At 41.0% G+C, this 20,885-nt stretch overlaps 1 protein-coding gene across 1 annotated transcript in view; it reads right to left on the bottom strand.

Annotated features, from left to right (window-relative positions):
* Positions 1–860: 860 nt before the first annotated feature.
* aff2 (AF4/FMR2 family, member 2) overlaps positions 861–20,885 on the bottom strand; it is a 75,282-nt gene continuing 55,257 nt past the window's right edge. Inside the window, exons 12-28 of the mRNA XM_055224670.1 lie at positions 20,559–20,652; positions 17,344–17,446; positions 17,027–17,144; positions 15,988–16,209; positions 15,251–15,467; positions 14,052–14,618; positions 13,803–13,877; positions 13,294–13,385; positions 10,841–11,048; positions 8,914–9,062; positions 8,028–8,091; positions 7,496–7,632; positions 6,032–6,103; positions 4,337–4,430; positions 3,432–3,478; positions 1,648–1,868; positions 861–982 (exon numbers count right to left, since the gene is read on the bottom strand). Of these exons, the coding sequence (XP_055080645.1) occupies positions 861–982; positions 1,648–1,868; positions 3,432–3,478; positions 4,337–4,430; positions 6,032–6,103; positions 7,496–7,632; positions 8,028–8,091; positions 8,914–9,062; positions 10,841–11,048; positions 13,294–13,385; positions 13,803–13,877; positions 14,052–14,618; positions 15,251–15,467; positions 15,988–16,209; positions 17,027–17,144; positions 17,344–17,446; positions 20,559–20,652 (2,602 nt within the window). The remainder of the gene's footprint in view (positions 983–1,647; positions 1,869–3,431; positions 3,479–4,336; positions 4,431–6,031; positions 6,104–7,495; positions 7,633–8,027; positions 8,092–8,913; positions 9,063–10,840; positions 11,049–13,293; positions 13,386–13,802; positions 13,878–14,051; positions 14,619–15,250; positions 15,468–15,987; positions 16,210–17,026; positions 17,145–17,343; positions 17,447–20,558; positions 20,653–20,885) is intronic.

Genomic DNA, 20,885 nt, shown 5'->3' with positions numbered 1-20,885 from the left:
GGGAGTTGTAGTTCTTTTCTCCATGGGTTTGTAGTCCCAGTTATTGTTGATGATACTGTAGATTCTGGGTTTAAATCAAGTGCACATCTAGTTTTTTCCACTGCAACCTCTTCCGTATGTATGTCTGTGGTTTAGTGGGAGTTGTATTCATTTTCTCCCCTTATTTGTAGTCCAAGTTGTTACTAATGATTGTAGAAGGTTTTCTGGTATAGTCTGGAAGAAATTTGGCACTGGGTTGTGGTTTAAATCAGTTTAGCAAAAACAGTTGGCACAATTCTAAAAACAATTCTCATGACTCTGGATTTATTTCCAGGTGTGGTGGCATTTGTAGTCCTCTCAGTTTGTAGTTCAGGTTGATCTTGTGGCATATTTTGGCAGATATTTTGCATTTCGCTGCAGCCTTTCGATAATCAAAGATAAACTTTTGCAGGTGGTGTTGGGTGCATCTCTTGGCAGTATAGTGGGAGCTGTAATCCTTTAATCCAGGTGTTTGTAGTCCAAACTGTAGTTTTAGTTGTGTAATTGGATGGTCAGATTAGTATTGAGCTGTAGCTGATAGTGGGTTTTGTATTTGTAGATTTAGCCTATTCAGGTGAGGTTAGCATCGATCTGTAGCCAGGTGAGTCCCTGTTGGACTCTTAGGCAGTGTAGTGGGAGATGTAGTTCTTTGCATCTCTTGTTTGTAGTCCTTGAAGTTATAGTTTTAGCAGTATCGTTAGCATGCTCAGGTGAAGTTAGCGTCGATCCGTAGCCAGATGAGGCCCTGTCGGAGTCCTGGGCAGTGTAGCGAGAGTTGTAGTTCTTTGCACCTCTTATTTGTAGTCCTTGGTGTTGTAGTCTTAGTGCTAGCTTTAGCATGCTCAAGTGAGGTTAGCGTCGAGCCGTAGCCAGGTGAGTCCCTGTCGGACGTACCGGACCAGGACGCTCATGCTGCTCTGCTGTGTCAGAGGCTCCATCAAAGAGTCCAGCTCGACAAAGAACTCTGAAGGAAAGACATAAAATCAGGTGAGTTTTTAGATATTTGAATTTATCAATTGAAGTCCTGACTTACTTCTGGTCTATTCCAGGTTTAGTCCTGCTCTATTCCTGCTCTATTCCTGCTCTATTCCTGCTCAAGCCCTGCTTAAGTCCTGCTTTAGTTCTGCTTTAGTCTTGCTTTATTCCTGCTCTGTACACTCTGCAGTCAGCCGGGTGGCAGTCTTCTAGTGCTGTTTTAGTCCTGGTCTTGTCCTGGTCTCGTCCAGGTTCAGTACCCTGCAGTCTATGGTGAGTCAGTCGGTGGTCTCCCAGTGCTCTTTTAGTCCTGTTTTGGTCCTGTTTTAGTCCTGGTTCAGTACCCGTATAGTGTGCGGTGATCCGTTCACTGGTCTCCCGGTGCTCTTTTAGTACTATTTTTAGTTCTGTTTTAGTCCCGCTTTAGTCCTGGTCTAGTCCTGCTTTAGTCCTGGTTCAGTACCCGTACATTCTGTGGTGAGTCAGTCGGCGGTCTCCCAGTGCTCTTTTAGTACTGTTTTAGTCCTGCTTTAGTCCTGTTTTAGTCCTGGTTCAGTACCTGTACAGTCTGCGGTGAGCCGGTCCACGGTCTCCCAGTCCTGGTATAGTCCTGGTTCCACCCCTTTCTGTCCCGGTTGAGTCCCGGTTCAGTACCTGTACACTCTACGGTGAGCCGATCGGCGGTCTCCCAGTGCTCGTAACTGCGCAGGATATTGTTGGTGATGGTCACGTGACTTGACGCCATCTGGTGGATCCTCTGAGGAATGGACACACTTCCTGTTCCTGTTACACTGACTCCGCCCCCTGAACCTGGGCCAGCCCCATTTCCTGTGGGGGAGGGGCTGAGGGCGAGGGGGGAGGGCGCTCCGTTCACTCTGCAACAAAAACAATAAAACAAAATGCATCAGGAATCTTAGCCAGGATTAGGGATGCACCGATCCAAAAATATTGGATATGGACCGTATTGGATATAGGTGCTGTTACTGAAAAAAATTGCTAGATCAGGTATTGGCTTCCATATATCCTCATTGGACAGATAAATTGATGTAGTTAGTTTATTTACTGGTCGTGGTTGGCCCAGAAAGTCTCATAATGTTTGAACTTTTATTTATACAAAGCTGGTTTGTAGTTGCTTCAGATAAATAACAGCTACACAACACATTTGGATCAGTTTTGTGTGTATTTTATGTTAGTTTAAAGGGAATAAATGGGAGTATGGGGTCCGGGGCTCTTTGCTAAGGGCTGTCCGGTCCCTGTATGACCGGAGCAGGAGCTGTGTTCGCATTGCCGGCAGTAAGTCAGACCTGTTCCCGGTGCATGTTGGACTCCACCAGGGCTTCCCTTTGTCACCGGTTCTGTTCATTATATTTATGGACAGAATTTCTAGGCGCAGCCAGGGGCCGAAGGGGGTCTGGTTTGGGAACCACAGGATTTCATCTCTGCTGTTTGCAGATGATGTTGTCCTGATGGCTTTTTCGAGCCAGGACCTGCAGCAGGCGCTGGGGCGGTTTGCAGCCGAGTGTGAAGCGGCTGGGATGAGAATCAGCTCCTCCAAATCCGAGGCCATGGTTCTCGACCGGAAAAAGGTGGTTTGCCCTCTCCGGGTGGGTGGTGAGTCTCTGCCTCAAGTGGAGGAGTTCAAGTATCTCGGGGTCTTGTTCACGAGTGAGGGAAGGATGGAGCGTGAGATTGACAGGCGGATCGGTGCAGCGTCTGCAGTGATGCGGTCGCTGTATCGGTCCTTTGTGGTAAAGAAGGAGCTGAGCCCAAAGGCAAAGCTCTCGATTTACCGGTCAATCTACGTTCCTACCCTCACCTATGGTCATGAGCTCTGGGTAATGACCGAAAGGACAAGGTCGCGGATACAAGTGGCTGAAATGGGTTTCCTCCGCAGGGTGGCCAGGCGCACACTTAGGGATAGGGTGAGGAGCTCGGTCACACGGGAGGAGCTCGGAGTAGAGCCGCTGCTCCTACACGTTCGAGAGGAACCAGTTGAGGTGGCTCGGGGCATCCTGCTCAGGATGCCTCCTGGACGCCTCCCTAGGGAGGTGTTCTGGGCATGTCCCACCAGGAGGAGGCCCCGGGGAAGACCCAGGACACGCTGGAGGGACTATGTCTCTTGGCTGGCCTGGGAACGCCTTGGGGTCCCACCGGAGGAGCTGGAGGACGTGTCCGGGGTGAGGGAAGTCTGGGAGTCCCTGCTTAGACTGCTGCCCCTGCGACCCGGCCCCGGATAAGCGGAAGGAAAATGGATGGATGGATCGATGGGAATAAATGCTGCTTGGTATTGGTATCTGGTATCTGTTAATATTGGGTATCAGCAGGTACTTAAAGCTATACTATTAAAATCAGTATCAGAACTGAAAAATATGTATTGTTATTGGTAAAATGGAAGGTTGGTATTTTTCCATCTTTGAGTTGTAGTGTTTCTTACTCACTTTCCGTTGGTCCTCCAAGGAGACTGCTGAGAACCTTTGGCTGAATTCTGCAACAGGAGACTTTATCAAAACATGATTCTTTTTTCCCGATCAATTTGTTATTATTTGTATAGTAAACAAAATCAAGATAACAAAATAAGAAAAAAATATGGAAAGGAAACCGGACACGTGTTTTTTTTTTGTTACTTTGCAACTTCATAAATGTTCAGGCCTTTCATTGCCCTATTTCAAATACTGCTATTGGTCTTCTGTTTTATGTCCACTTCCTGATGGTTCTGTCCAACAAGTGACTCTTCATGGAAATGCATAAAAGAAAATTGAGTTCATCCTCATAGATTAAGGGACCTGATTTACTCCGCTGTTCCGCTTAAACAAGCAAAGACTCATTTTGGCCCAATAATTTCTAATCTTCTATCAGTCTGGTGAAGTGTGGAAAAATAATCAAATACAAAATGGAATAAGAACTCTCCTCTCTCTCTCTCTCTGTCTCTCTATCTCGCTATATATATCTATATATATATCTATATCTCTATCTCGTTCATGTGGAGACCAAGGGGGACGGGGGTAGGATGTCACCATGAGCTTGGAATTGGGTACCTGATTTTTAAAGACTTTAAAATAAACTAGTTCTGTTTTTCATATCTTTAAACGGTTTGCAGTGGTCCATAGTTATCCCTAACCTTATCTATTCTGAGCAACCTAATTATTTTTGCAACTTGCTGTGGTTGGTAAAACTAACAGCAACTAGCATGCTAACAGCGTACTTTACAATTAGATACAGACAGTACACAAGGGACTTATTTTTACCTCATATATTATACAATATATCTGTACTGGGGCAAGACACGTTTTACTGACATACATGGGAAAGAATGAATACATTTAAAACACAAATGTGTTTTTACCTTGAAGTATTCCATGAGCGATCGAGAGTATTTGACAGCATGGTCCTTCTTCAGCTGAAACATTCTGAGGTACAGCAGTGACAGGCAGCGGTTACTGCCAAAGAGGAGGAGAAAATATGCTTTAAAAATATTAAATAAATACATGTGGTAGAGACCTGTGTTCTTATCTCAAATGGAAAACACTTGGTTTCAGTTTGTGATGTCATATGGTAATACAGGAAGTGCGCTACTGTGTTTTAAACTCCATACACCTTCACTAGAGTCATTTGTATGACTTCAGCCCTGGATTTGCCAATCTCCAAAATGTAAAAGGAACTGTTAACTTGAAAACTACCATTACATGACAAACATGTGTGAATGAAACATACTCCAGGTATGTTTTTGATGAGATAACAATGTTATAACATGGCTTAAAGAACACATATTGTTTTTGCATCTGCTATCGAGTTATAATCTATGACATCTGTGGATAATTATGTTATAATTTGGACATTTTTAATCAGAATATTGATCTAAAATGACTTAATAGAAAAAACAAGTCTGCTGACTTCCACTTTAGGGAAGTGTGGTGCTGCCGCATGCTATTCATAGGGCCACCCTATGAATAGCTACACATCACACTAAAGAGTAGCAGATTTTTAAAATGTGAATCAAAATGTCTGCATGACACTGCCGAATCCTACGTGTATCACTGATTAAGAAAATCAAATTGGAGAATGAAGTGTGAACATCACAGTGGGCGTGTACTGGGGACGGTGAAAACAGGAGTTGAGTTAAAGCAAATAAAGATTGCTCAAGCATACATGAATCACTCCAAATACAACTTGGCAGAATTTGCTTTAAAGCTCACAATAATTGATTTTGTGTAATCTAGAACCTTTTAAAAATATAAAATAAATGTGTTTCATAATTTATTTCACTTCATATTCCGAGCACAGACGTGCAGTCACACACAAGACAGACTTCAGAAGAGAGAGCAGAGAATTCAAGTTAAAAGGAAAAAGAGGAAAAATATAAAATATGAAATGATAGAAGTCGACTTTGGTTTGATTTAAAATTCACTCAGAGAGACATGTCTGGCTTTGTGAAACACAATCAAAGAAAAGGGGAAACTTTGCACAAATAAAGGGCTGCAGATTAGAGTTTGAGATTGGAAAATAAAACTAGTCAAATATTGGCTTAAAGGAGGTATATGCAAAATCAACTTATGAGATTTTAAGCATATTAGTGTCAAAAGTATTGAAAATCGAATTAAAATCAATATTAAATCTAGTATCAAAACTACTCATTTAAGCAGGTATCGATACTAAAAAAGTCATAGGACAGAAAATGTATTTTTTATAAATGGCTTTAGAATGATCTTGAGCTGTATCAGAACAAAGTTATTCCTCGCTTACCTTATGCATTCTGAGCATCCTAATTATTCACTGCGATGAGTTTATAAGCAGTTTTCACAACTTACAGAGACCAGGGCAGAGTTTTGCCATCACAGTAATGCTAACAACTATCATGCTAACTGTGCACTTCCTGATTATCAGACAATAAAACGCTTGATAATTAGATGTACACAGCACACAGAAGACTTAGGTCAACCTCAGGAGGTGCTTATACAACATATCTGTACTGGGGCAAGACAAAACCATAAAATCTAACATAAAATGAACTCAATGGAACAGTATCATTGTGAAGTCTCACCAGAGCACAGCCAGTTTCTTCTCGTTGGTTGAAGACGAGTGAGCGCTGAAGTTCTTTAACCTCAGGGCGTATCTGAGTGAAAGAGAGAGAGCAAGAGAGTAGAGAGAAAGAGTAAGAAAGAGGGGCGGTTGAAATTAAAATGTGAGCATTAATGTTTTGAACTAATGCATAGGTAGAAAAACAACATATTTTAGCTATTGTTTTTTAGGTCAAAGTAGGCCAAGATTAGACCTGTTTTTTGTCCTGGTTTTAATTCATCTACAAAAACTGATGATTTTCATAAGGTGCACTTACACTAAGCATTTTGCACTGTGCCATCCTCAAGCAAGAGCATTCTATGGCCCGCACTCAAACCTGTACAACCGACCCCAGCCATTGACCCAGTGCTGTTGCTTTGAGAAGAAATTAAAACTAGTGCTAGAAATATCTATTAAATAGTGAGTTTATGGATATAATAACAGCAGTGAGGAAAGCCAGTTAGAGGCTACAATACTGTTCTTGCTGTCCACAGTCCTTATTGAAGGTATACCGCATTCACTCTGTGGAGTTTATTCACCGTTTTCCTCGCATGAGTAACATCAGCGCATGTGACAGGGGTCCTATACTAATGACGTGTGTGCACGTACATGAGCGACCATGCCATGCTTTGGCCCACCTCGTCCAACCAGGCCAAAGTCTGAAATGTGTCGTGACTAATTGAGTTAGTGTGAGTGGACCCTTAAATGGTGCTTGAAAAATGACACATTTGTTAATGTATATATTATGTTAAAAATATTTTGTACTGGAAAATGTGTTGGTTTTAAATTCCCTCTCCTGTCTCCATCCCTTGTTTCATGTGGAAAGACATGTCAAATTCTGTCACTCATTTTTCTCTTGGTCACTTTATGTTGTAACCTTCACTATTTTCAGCCTCATATCCATCAAACTCTGGACAGTTTTATTTGAGCGTCCTCTAGGTGTGAGGAGGTCAGGGAGTCATATTCCATACTTGCTCAAGGGCACCACAATATCATAGATGGAGCTTTCTTTTTTTAATATTAAGGGTGCTGTACCTGATTTTTGCTGTCTTAAAAACATGAAAAACTTTGATTGAACATTTGATATTACAGTGGTCCAAAGTTATTCCTCACTTACCTTATGTATCCTAATTATGTATCCTAATTATTCACCGCAGTTTATAAGCACTTTCCACAACTCTCAGAGACCAGAGCGGAGTTTGCTGTCACAGTAATACTATATATATATATATATATATATATATATATATATATATATATATATATATATATATATATATATATATATATATATATATATATAAAAAATTATAATTATATATATATAAAATTATAATTATATATATATAAAATTATATATATATATAAAATTATATATATATATATATATATATATATATATATATATATATATATAATTTTATATATATATATCTCATTATCATACCTGAGCAGCTCAACGGTCTCGGAGTACATGGTGTACGGGGACTTGGCCTCTAGGGGGTCTCGTTCCATGGCGTTTCCACACTCAATAAACGAGAGAGCACCGTCTGCGTAATTCATTGCTTTACCAAACTTATCCATCTGAGGAAAAAAAATGAAAATAAAACTCAATTCCAGGTATGTTTGTGAAGAAGAAACATTATAACATAGATCAGGAAACAGCGTAATGTGGCCCTTTAAGTTATCCTATCTATTATTTCTTTAGGGCACTGGTATGTTATATATACGTAAATATAATATAATAAATATATAATATAATAAAAAAAAAAAATATATATATATATATATATATATATATATATATATACATACATACTATGTAATATATATAAACTCCATACACCTTCGCTAGAATTATATGGATTATTTCAAATAGTAGTAGTAGTAGTTCCAATCTCTACTAAACAAATGGAACAAAAGCAGACCCTCCACCAAAAGAGTTACACAGTGCAGTTATAATAAAAACAGTTTGATACCAGTTTGTCGGCTTTGTGCTTGAGCCTCTTGGCCTCCTGCATGTGGAAGTCTGCGCTGTGAAGTCTGTGGACGACATGGTACATGGACATGGTACATTTTCACAGTGAAATCAGATAACTTGAGTAGTCATTTGACCCAAAAAAATAGATCTGATTTTGATGAGTGCTTACAGCACAAGAGAAATCTGATAATCAAAAACACCTGGTGACACATGTTAGTGAACCAGAGGTTTTTCAGAGTAGCTGTTGTATTTGGAAATAAAGTACAAGGAATTTCAACATGATACTTCCAATATTTAATTGTATCTGATATTTATTTTGTCAAGATAAATGCTCTATATCTTGCACTCTTTGGTAATTGCTACTAAATAAAACATTAATAGAGACTGTAAAATATACTCTATTCATTTTATATGACTTCTTATCAAATAAACAAATAATGAAGCTACCGAAAGGGTCACCTTTTGTCCAAGCAGCTACTTTGTTAATAAGAACCATTAGGAACCAACTGCCTGACACTATCCCAGACTATCTCAGAGGTTCTCTGTAATGGTGCATTTCAAAAAAATAAATAATAGAAAAGATTGAGAACTATAAGGAAACAACCACATGGCAAGTGGACGGGGCTAAAAGTTCAAATTAAAACATGTTCTTGGCTGGTTTGAAATCAGGTACAGACATTTAATATTTTAGCTTTCATTTTTGTCTTTGCTGCATTAGTTTGTCCTTTATGCAATTCTCCTTGTCAAAACCTGCACATGTGTGCGCAATCAGACAGAAATCAGATTACAATGACATTTCAGTAATCTGATAACTCCAGAAATCAGATAAATGATCAGGTTTCTGGTGCGTTTAAATATAGCCAGAGTAAAACAGGAGCTCGTACGTGTCACTGAAGGAGATTCGGGGTCGGCTCAGTTTGGTTTGGTCCAAAGTCTCGGTCCAGACCTCAGAGTCCGACCCAGATCCGGGATTATAACTAGATCCAAGATTATAACTGTCTCCACTAGACTTCTCACTGTGAGGGTCAGACTCCTGTAAGCAAACACACACAAGAAAAACTTTTAAATAATAATAATTAGTCTTACAGCTCATAGAATCTATTTTGTGTAATATAGGACCTTTATTAATAAAAACACATATGTATGCATGTATTTTATGTAGACTCAGAGATGTTTATTATTAAAGGATTTAGATTTGATATATCATATTGACTTTAATGACCTTTTAACCTTGTTATAATGGCCATTATCTTACTGCATACATGCACAAATATTCAGACTCCAGTTCATACATGTATAGGGTTTTAAAATGTCATGTAGTGTCAGGATTTGGGTTTTTTGTGAGTTCTGTGCTGTCTTCCTCCTCCCTTCTGTGTCTGTGCCTGGAGCAGTACTTCCATGGGTCGTCCTTCTTGTCATGTTCCAGTTTATTTGTCCATGTATCCACTGTCTCTTCATGTTCGGTACCAACACCCCAGCCTCTGACCCTGCGACCCACAACCTGCTCCAAGACTACTGCCTACGACACCGCACCCAACTGTCTGCTCTACCTTCATTCACATTCCTGTATCTGCAAATAAACTCTGTTGAAATGTTTACCAAGTCTGTATCTTTTGTCCTTCCTTCAGTCTTTACAACATGTAGCCATTTATCAACAATAAAACCCATAAATGAAAAGCTGCTGCTTGTTTCAGTGAAATGGCTTCTCAGTTATGTCATTTTGAACAGAAAGGCACCAAACTCATTTCTGTTATTAAAATGTTTTAGATCTTTTTTTCACAATGAATAAAACATGTACTAAAGGGATTATCATATTTTTCGTGTCTAATAACAGAAAGATAATTCTCGTCAATTAAACTTAATTAAAAGGTGATTAAAGCTGGTTAAAGCATCTCTGCCTGGTTTAGTGTCTCTGGTGTAAAACAAAGATCCTCAGTGGGAGAGATGCTCTGATAAATGGTTCATTATAAAAACAGTTTTGATCATGTTAAATCATCTAATTATTCTGAACAGATCTTCATTATCTCAGCGCATAAACAAACAGGCCTGCTGAGCCTAATTCAAACAGAGATCAGAAATACTACACAAATCCTACAGTCAGAAATATTACACTCAGAAATACTACAGTCAGGATGTGAGAACTAAACCAGGACTAAACCAAGACGACACCAGAACGGAACAAAGACAACCAGGACATTTAACAGAACAAAAATACTACAGTCAGGATGTCAGGACTAAACCAAGACTAAACCAGGACATTTAACAGAGATCAGAAATACTTCAGCCTCTCTCACTGCAGAGTGAGAGAGGCTGAAGACAGCTGTGGCACAGACTAAACTAGGACTAAAACAGGGACTAAACCAGGGCTGCGCAAGGATTAAACCAGGACCAAACCAGAACTAAACGAGGACCAAACAAGGACTAAACCAGGTATATACCAAGACTAAACCAAGAACCAGCACTAAACCTGTACAAACCAAGATGAAATCAGGGATTATATCAGGATTACACTAGGTCTAAACCAAAACTAAAGCACAGCCCATCAGGGACTACCAGCTACCTGTGCCACCAGGCTACTAGACTAACAGTTTAAAGGTGTTAGAACTCATCGATAAAGAGCTGTTGCCATTTTCTAGACTAGCACATGAACCACATTCAAAATCTGGCCATCTGATTATCTCTTAAATAGGTACACCTGGGCAGACCTAGACAAAACTAAACAAGAAATACAGCGCCATACAGTGGCTGGTGGGTGCAAGCAAGTTAAAGGCCTCAAAATGGCTCTTACACCAGGACTAAAAAGGTTCTCACCGCTGTAGTCCTGTGGTTCTTGCTCTCTCCTCTCCGATGCCGATGTGAGCTGGAGGACAGGACTAAAGAAGATCCCTCTGGAACCAGACCTGAACCAGAGACAGGACCAGGACCCAGGACAGGACCAGGTCTTCTCGGGGGCTCGTCCGACAGAGGAGACAGGAGCGGAGGAAGAAGTTTGTCGTCACGCTGTCGACTCTGTTTCCTCCTGAGAGACAAGACAGAGGGTCAGATTCAAGTTAATACCCTATTCAATCTCATTTGACCTATCCTTCAAAGCTTCAGAGAGGTTATTGATAGAGATAAACTAATGTTATCAGGTTAAACTGTGTGCAGGTGATGTCTCATGCTATGCCTTCTGACTAACTGAATCATCACCAGGGCTTGGATACGCAATTCCATGTGCGACCCGAGCCAATGTGAATTATGATAAACTTTTGAATAAGCTATCTTGACTGTCTGATGATGACTTTTCATAAATATTCTATGGAGTACCTGTAAAATGTCTACAAAACATCCTGTGTAAAAGCTGCTAACCCTGTAGTTTAAACTCTACAACATGTCTGAAATATCCCGGTGTGTAAAATGAAAGGACATAAACTAACTAATTTGACACCTTTTCTGTCCTGAGCTGACCTCTCAATCTGTGCTGCCCCCGTTGGTTGTGTGGAGTATATTTCCTCTAAATTAGATAGATCCTGGTCCTTTCCCTTGCTCTCCTGCAGAGATTTTAATATAGACATGTGCCTCAGGATGAACTAAACACATCAGGCTTACGTTTGAATACTCAGGACAGAGGCAGAGATGGAGGGAGGGAGAGAGAGAGAGAAAGTTGGAGAGAGAAAGAAAGGGAGAGAAGGGAGAAGGAGAAAGAGAGAGGGGAAAACACAGGGAGAGAGGGAGAAGGGCATATGGACGAGAGAGAGGGGGGAGAGACAGGAAGGGAAGTGTGGAAGAGAGATGAAGGAAGAGAGAGAGAAAGGGAGGGAGTGAGAGATGGAGGGAGAGAGGGAGGGAAAGAAAGGGATGAGTAAAAAAGGGGGTGGTGATGGAAGGGAAAAACAGATGGAGGGAGAGAAGGAGAGAGGAAAAGAGAAAGCAGAACAAGAGAGAGAGAGACGGAGAAGCAGGTGCGACAGAGCAAGGGTGAGAGGGAAGGAGGAAGGAGAGAAAAGAAGGGAGGGAAAGAGAGGGATGAGCAAAGGAGGGGATGGAGGTGGAGAGGGGAGAAGCAAATGGAGAAAGAGAAGGAAAGAGGGGAGAGAGGAAAAGAGGGGTAGGGGAAAGGGAGACATAAGGAGAAGGAAGGGATGAAGAGAAAGATGGGAAAAGAGGGAGAGAGAGGGAGTGAACAAAAGAAAGAGAAGAAAGAGAGAGAAACTAAGGGAGAGATGGAGAAAAGAAGATGCTGAGATCGCAAAACAACATGGCCCCCGGGTTTGACATTAGCTGTAATAAACAAAACCACAGAGACACAAACAAGGTCATTAGACAGAGAGCAAGGGAGTAGAGAAGAGGAGAGAGACAGAACACACAGAGGGGGGGGGGGGGGAGAAAGAAAGAGAGAGAGAGAGAGAGAGAGAGAGAGAGAGAGAGGATGAAAGAAGATGAAAAGTAGATATTGCAGCAGAAAATACAGCAACAAAACCAAAACAAAGCAAGGACAGAATCAGGACTAAACTAGGACAGAAACAGGACTAAACCAGGACTACACCAGGTCTAAACGAAAGCAAGTCTAAACCAGGAATAAACCAGGTCTGAACCTGGTGTAAACTAGGTCTAACTAGGTCTAGGTTTAAACCATGACTAGACAAAGTACATATTTAACAACATTAATTTAGAAATCCTTTGTGTCAGACTAGCATTGTAGTGGTGTCTAGGGAGGGATGACGCATACTACCTAAAACAGCTTTGTTCCTATTTAAATTTTTCATATTTCATCTGGATTCCACCATTACCTACTTAAACAGTTTATAAGCCCTGGACTCATGCAAAATGAATCTCAGTAATCAATAGCCTGTGAATGTTATGCCCTGATGCTAATCATAATATCAAATTGAAAATTTTAAAACCTACAGTGAAAGTTAGTGATGACATTTTTAGTTTTGGTTTTATAGAAGCGGGTCTCAGCAACAAACAGTAAAATCAGATTAAAATAAAACCACAAAGTCCAGATTTAAACATGCTAACATACTAACAAGCTAAAGACTAAAGGCATTAGCTTCAGTGTTTACTGCACCATAAACATCCACACAAAACCAATAAAAAGACAACACCAGAGCCAACATATTGGGATCAAGTCCGGGTCAGAACCAGGACCAAAGCAAGACTAACCCGGATCTTGGTCCAGGACTGGACCACGACTAAATCGGGCCTTAACCAGGAATAAACCAGGACTGAAACTAGACTAAACCAGAACTGAACGAGATCTGGACCAGATCTGTTGTACTTACTCATTCTTGTGGATAGGTGAGATACATGGGGGCAGTAGAGTTTCTTTCTCCAGTCTCAGTTTCTTGCTGCTGTTTGACTCGGAGTGATCTGACTGAAACAGAAAACATTTGTTCAATAAAGATGTTTTCTGGCGGGGAATCCACCTGTTTGTCTCCATGGTGTTATTGCTTTGTCCACATTAAAGCATTAAACATATATATTATTCTTTTATTCAATTGCAGGTGTTTTTATCGCTTGAAAAATGTTACTCTTAGCCTACAGTGAGCAGGGTCCCCTCTCCACAGATCTGACTTGGCCTGGTGGCATTACCTGCTTGTCACCAAGGGAATAGATATGAAAATAGAAATGTTTAATGCTGTGCTCTGAAACATTGAAAGTAAAGCAATAACATCTCCATGGAGATAAGCTGGTGCAGCTTTAAACTTTAAGAACACAAAGTAGCACCACTTTATGACATCAGTAAGAGAAACAGGTCTTTTTTAGCTCTCGAGTCATTTTTGAGTTGTACCTTGTGTTTCCGCTTGCTCTTGTGTCTCTGGTTTGTCCCATTGGCTTTGGTCCGGTTGTGTTTGGGGTTCTCTCCTCTCTCTCCTCTTTCACCTCTCTCTTTCTCTCCTCTTTCACCTCTTTCTTTCTCGCCTCTCTCCGTCCTAAATGTTGTATTATTTTCCTCTGAGACACCCCTCCTCCTCTCTCTCTCCTCTTCTTCCTCCTCCTCTTCTTGTCTTTCTTTCCCAAACTTCTGCCTCTCTCTCACCCATTCATCATGTCTCACTCTTTCTCCAAATCCTCCATTTTGTCCTCTCTCTGCTCCTGGAATCCTGTTCAATAAACTCAAGTCGATTTTCACCCACAAACTTTGGATTTCCTGACAGTCCCTCAGTGGAGACAATGGAATTTCGTTTACAATCAAATCCGGGGAAAACTGCTCTTGGTTTTTGTTTGTTAACCCTCCTGGATCAGGCACAGAAATCCCAAAATGGCCGCTGATGTTTACGACGCTAAGCTGACAGTGGCTGCTGGCATTTCCATTTGCACTGGAGTTAATGCTAATGCTAGCAATGCCGCTGCTCTCTTTGACTCGGAGTCCTTTTCCACCAAAAGAAGAGACGCTGGGGGCGGAGCTTAGACAGGGGCCATGCACGTGAGAGGGGAGTGCACGAGAGGCCAAAGGAGGCGCAGACAGTAGACTTTGGTGAGATGTTTTGGCACAGTTTTCTTCAGGATCAGATGGACTCTCAGAGGAGGAGGAGGAGGAGGTCTCGATGAACTCTCTGGACTTGGGGGTGGTTTTGGAGCTGGGCCCCCTGTGCTTCCTCCTCTCCTGAGAGAAGACATGGATTTGAGTGAAAGAAAGGTAACCTCCTAAGTACATCAAAACAGTAACAGTAGAAATCGCTTTTAATATTACCCAGTCAGACAATCTACAGCAGTGTTATACACATGTCCAACGGGCATAACTGCGCTTCACTCAAATTAGGTTTGAGTTCAAATTTTTCAGCATCAATGAAGTTGTGATTGGACCGGGCACCAGCGGTTCAGACCAATCACAGAGCAGCATTGTGGTTTGGGCAGAGCCAAAGGTGAAGCGCCTAAAAGAACCAAAACAAAAATGGTGCAGACAGATGTACTTCAGCCAACAGACTGATAAAATTGTAAAAAAAAAAAAAACTTGTAGAGGGAAGCACTTTGTGCATTTGTGGAGGGAAAGATATTCATTTGAATGTCCCGATCACTTTCAGTGAGTCATCCCAGATCGATAAATGTGTAAGACTCAGAGAGTTACACATATCAATATGGGAACTTACAGGAATTTAAATATTTTGTGGTCCCTCCTTTTACAAGAGTATTCTATGGGTTTAAAAAGTAAGAGCTCTTTGAAGTTTTTTCTTCTACCATTCATGACTATCAATACACCCTCTGAGGTAAACTAACCCTCAGATGGATCTGACTCACCTGGCTAGAGCTGGAGATAGGTGTGATAGGGGCAGGCTGGGTTGTAGTATTAGCTGCGTTAGCTGAGTTAGTGGAGTTAGCGTTGTTAGCATTAGCAGTGGTTCTTGGCTCTTTCCTGGGTGCTGTCTTCCCTCCAGGGGGTCTGCTCCGGGACTTTAGGGTGGAGAGGAGCTCTGGAGGGCGGGTAGAGGATGGGTCCTTGTCCCTGGACACTGGACTGAGAAGAGAGAACAAGTTTACATAGAGAAAAGAGAAGAATTATTATTTAGTAATAATCTTGAACTACTAACTACTACTGCTACTACTACAAAAGGTGAGCTGATTTTCAAATAACATTACAGTTACAAGCTAGCTAGCATTAGCCAACAGTTTTTCAGTTAGTCAATCTCATCTTTTTGTTGAAAATTGAACACCTAAACAGGACCATGAACGTTTGTATTGATTACACGGTTACTGTACTTAAAAATATGTTTGCTAATGTGTACATTGTGCCCCCATGGTAACTGCTGAACATTCCTCCATAGACATACATGCAGTCCACACCAGCAAGATGTCATTGCATAGTAGATGCTATCTTTTCTTTCTAAGAATGCATTTTTCCCAAGGTAATTTATGCATAGAAACACATTGAATAAATACAAAACAGATCAGTTTAAATGCCATAATGCCATTCCAATCAAAGCTATAACATCTCCATGGAGGCAAGCAGTGCCTCTTCAAATCAGTGAGTGTCGTACCTGTGCTGTGCCCTGTTCCAGCTCTGCTCCTGTCTCTCCTCTGCATTACTCCCCTTCTCCTCTCCAATGATCCGGCGCGGCTGTTTCCTTCCTGTAGTGGCTCTCCTTTGGGTCATGACCTCTGACCCTGACATGACCCCTGGAGACAGTCTGACCTTTGATCTCTGAGCTTCCGCTGCCCCCTTCTGCCCAAGTTTGGATCTGCATTTCTCTCGCACTGCACTGTCAGGAGAGAACAGAGGGACAAAAACGTTTTAGGTCTGGTTTAATCCTGGTTTATCCAAGATTAAACCAGAGCTAAACCTGACTAAATAAGATCTAAACATGGCATAACCATAACCACTAGTACTAAAAGGAGGACTAAATCAAGACTAGACTAGGTCTAACTACTAGCTAGGTCTATTCACGCAAAAGAATGGGGGAAACTACTAATCCAGGACGTGACATCTGATTTATGCTTTGAATTTAATGTAATTTGAAGGACAAAATGTTATATAAAGCACAAATTCTGGTATTTACAAAGAACAGACACAACAATTAGTAAAGCTAAATCATATCTAAAGGAGCAGTGCAAGAAACAAATGTTCAATAATTTCATATTGTCAACATAAAGCTTCTGTCACTTGTAGACTCACAGTGGGAAGAATAAACACAACTCTTACTTGAGTAATGTCTCGTATGGTGTAACAGCGCTCTTAAGTAACAGTACTGTTACACTGTACTATATATTACTCATGTAGGAGTACTGTTACACTGTACAATTTATTATTCAAGTAAGAGTACTGTTACACTGTACGATATATTACTTAAGTAAGTGTACAGATATACTATACGATATATTACCCAAGTAGGAGTCAAAATATGGGGTCTGAGAACTACTTTGAGAAGTACAACTTTATGGCAAGTTACTGAAGTATTCATTCTATGTTTTAACTCATTCACACTGGTAAGGAGGGTGACGTGTCTTGCCCAAGGACACAACAACACTGTGTAACCCAATTAATTAGTTTTATGTTGTATGTTAAAATTAAACTCTCACCTGGATGTGTCCCTCCCCTCCTTGTGCTCCGCATTGGACACACTGATCTTCCCTGGAGTATCCAAGATCGGTGCCTCGGAGTCTGGGGAGAATGGCTCAGAGGCCTGGGGGAGGGAGCCTGGACAGAATAGGAGAAGATTGTTTATGTCTAAGTCAAGAAAACCAAAAGCTGCAGCAAAATACTAAATATGTTTGATATTAACTTCAACCATTAAACAATGTGTGGAAAACTATCATAGCATCAGGACTCAGCATCGCATTGCTAGAGGGCAGGAAATAAAGTTGTACGCTATAAATAAAGTGACATAAGCACAGACCTGTACCATGAGTGTCCTGTGGGGGTGCTGCAGCTCGGGGCTGAGCCTGGACTTTGTTTAACCAACTGTCTAACTGCCACTTGTTTGAGGATGGAGGTTCGGGCTGAAGAAGATACAGAAGAATACAAGATACATTACATTAACACAAACAAGACAATACAATACACTACACTACAGAAAAAATTGGCAATGTATAATACAATAGAAGAGAATACAGACGTATTAGCAGTATCTCAGGCATGGTAGTAGTATGGTGCATAAAATGTGCTGAATTGGGTGTTAGATCTTCACTTGCTTTGCAAACATTCATCTCATGAATACATTTTGGGTTTCTTTTAAGAGTAGCTGTGACTTGCTTGAGAGATCAATCTTTTGGTTTGCATGGGTTGCAAGTACCTGCCGCCAGGCCTATTTTACTATGGTTCTTGGTCCATTATTATAAACATATCATCCCCATGAGGGACTTGAACCTTTGACTATCAGATTAAAAGTCTGAGGCTCTTCCAACTGACCTATTCAAGGTATAAAGAGGTTTTCTATGACCCAGTGCAAACTTGTAGCTTCACTCTCAGCTGAACATAAACACTTCAGACTGGCAAGGCCCAAGTCAGCCCAAACACAAAGAACATTTAATGTACCAAAACCCAGGATTGAACAAGGGACCTTTAGATCTTCAGTCAAATGCTCTCCCACCTGAGCTATTTCAACTGCCTTGTACTTTTATATGACATGGTTGGTAGAGTAAGTTGAAAAACAGCAGCAACAATTAACCTAATTTGTTTAGGCACTTGCTTTGCAACCATTCAATGCATTCTCAAGAATATATTTCGTGTTTCTTTTTAAAGTAGCTGTGGTCTGTTCTTGCTTAAAGAGAGATTAGCAATCATCAAGTCAGCTCAAACATAAAGAACGTCAAATGAGGTGAAACCTGGGATTGAATCAGGGACATTTAGATCTTCACTTGCTTTGCAGCAGCCAAAACCCATGCTTGAACCAGGAACCTTCAGACTAATGCTCTTCCAGCTGAGCTATTTCGACATGCTCAATTAAAGTCCTTGTATATGCCTTGGTTTTTAGACTAAACTCAAAAAATCTAGCAGTGACAACCAACCTAATTTGTTTAGGTTTGGTCAATAGGCACTTGCCTTGCAACCATTCATTTTGGGTTTCTTTTAAAAGTAGCTGTTGTTTGTTCAGCCCAAACATAAAGAACATCAAATGTGGAGAAAGCTGGCATTGAACCAGGGCCATTCAGATCTTCACTTTCTTTGCAACCACTCATCTCATGAAGACATTTTGGGTTTCTTTTAAGAGTAGCTGTGGTTTGTTCTAACTTAAAGAGAGATCAGTTTCTTGGTTTGCATGGGTTGCAAGTACCTGCCTCCAGTCCTATTTTGCTACGGTTCACGGTCCATTATTATAAATATATTACTGCCTGAAGGTCGGATTGTCAGATTAAGAGTCCAAAGCCATGTCCCAGTTCAACGGCAGCACCCTTCAAAGGGCCCTTCGATGGGTGCTCCTCCATGTAGCCTCCGTGGAACACAAACGCCATGCTGAAATGGGACAGGCCTATGCCACGGAATGTTCGTCAACCACTGTCTGTGCGCTTAGGTTACGTCATCTAGCAACCGTGATGGCTGCTGACTCTATTTTCTCCTGTAGAAAAAGTGACGGGTGGTGCATGATGGGATATAGAAGTGCACAAAGTCTGCTCGGATGCACCCTTCGTTCATGACCATTTCCATAGAGACATATTTGCATGTATGGGCAAAATATGAAGGGGGTGGGTGCAGAATATAATTGTCCTGAATGAATGGCCAAACTGACTGAAATAATGGGGCGTTTGTAATGAGTGGAATATGCAATATTTTGTATGGTGCAATAATGGGAACTGTGCAATGAGTGTAATGTGCAATGAATGGAATGTGCAATTGTGTGGAATGTGCAACCATGGGAACTATGCAGTGAATGTAATATAGTGTGCAATTTTTAACATGACCCTTTTCTGACCCCAGCCCCTGGGACAACAGATGGAAATCAGCCTTTGGCTATAATCTGGCATATTTACATTCATGTTGAATCATGTCTGTTCATCAATATGCATTGTCCCAGTCAAATAAATAAATAAATTAAATAAATGACCGATCTCCATGGAAATGCAGGGCACATTTCTGGGCCCCATTTGTGGGGTGCATGAAATGGGACAGGCTTTGTCGCGCGGGAAGAGATATAAGTGCCCTTCAAATGCAGCCAACGAAGTGTGCAACCACTGAAATGGGACACAGCATGTCTCTTCTAACAAAGCCATCCAGGGTATGAAGACAAAGGTTTTCCATGATCCAGTGCAAACTTGCATCACTCAGTTGAACATGGGTAATACTTTCTTGTAAGACTGGCAAGGCCCAAGTCAGAACAAACACAAAGAACATCAAATGTGCCGAAACCTGAGATTGAACAAGCAACCTTCAGATCTTCACTCTAATGCTCTCCCAGCTGAGCTACTTTGGCTGTCTTATTACTGTATATGACTTGGTTGGTAGACTAAAATTGAAAAATAGTGACAACCAACCTAATTTGTTTAGGTTTGGTCAATAGGCACTAGCTTTGCAACCATTCATTTCAAGAATACTTTTTGGGTTTCTTTTAAAAGTAGCTGTGATTTGTTCTTGCTGAATGAGATTAGCATCATCAAGTCAGTCCAAACATAAAGATAATCAAATGTGGCAAAACTCGGAATTGAACCAGGGACATTTAGATCTTCATTTGCTTTGCAACCATTCAACTCATGAATACATTTGGGTTTCTTTAAGAGTAGCTGTGGTTTGCTTGAGAGGTCAATGTATCATGGTGAGTAATTTCTCAACACACAATCACTCTGTTTCTTGGTTTTCCTGGGTTGCAAGTACCTGCCTCCAGTCCTGTTTTGCTACAGTTCTTGGTCCATAATTACAAACACCTGACCACTGGATTAAAAGTCTGAGCTATACAAACTATGAAGACAGAGGTTTTCTATAATCCAGTGCAAACCGGGCAAACTCTCAGTTGAACATAGGAAACATGTCAGCCCAAACATAAAGAACATCAAACATGTCAAAACCCGAAATAGAATTGGGGAGCTTTAGATCTTCAGACTGCCGCTCTCTCAGTTCAGCTATTTCAACAGGTACTACCTGTTTCAGATAGTAGTAGTAGTAGTAGTTGTAGTATCGTACCTCAGGTGTGGCTGTGTCGCTGGAGCTGGATTCTGATTCGTCGGTTTCAGACTCTGAGCTGCTCTCTGACTCGCTGCTGCTCCCAGATCCTCCGCTGGTCAAGAGAGGATTATAGGACAGATTCAAGTTAGATCATGTTTGACCAATCCCTTAATATCTGTCTACATCTCCAAAGCTCAAAATGCTCTGTTTCATCTTCTGATGTCAGTAGAGATTGGCATTTTCAGAGCTGAAATTATCCAAATGATTCTAGTGAAGGTTTAAAACACAGTGGAGCACATCCTGTAATTGCCACATGACACCTCAAAGTGAAAGAGAGTGTTTTCA

This window comes from Periophthalmus magnuspinnatus, chromosome 10 (assembly GCF_009829125.3).
Source record: "Periophthalmus magnuspinnatus isolate fPerMag1 chromosome 10, fPerMag1.2.pri, whole genome shotgun sequence".
Taxonomy (NCBI): Eukaryota; Metazoa; Chordata; class Actinopteri; order Gobiiformes; family Gobiidae; genus Periophthalmus; species Periophthalmus magnuspinnatus.
Note: the sequence above shows the minus strand (reverse complement) of the source record. Positions and strands in the feature narration are given on the sequence as shown.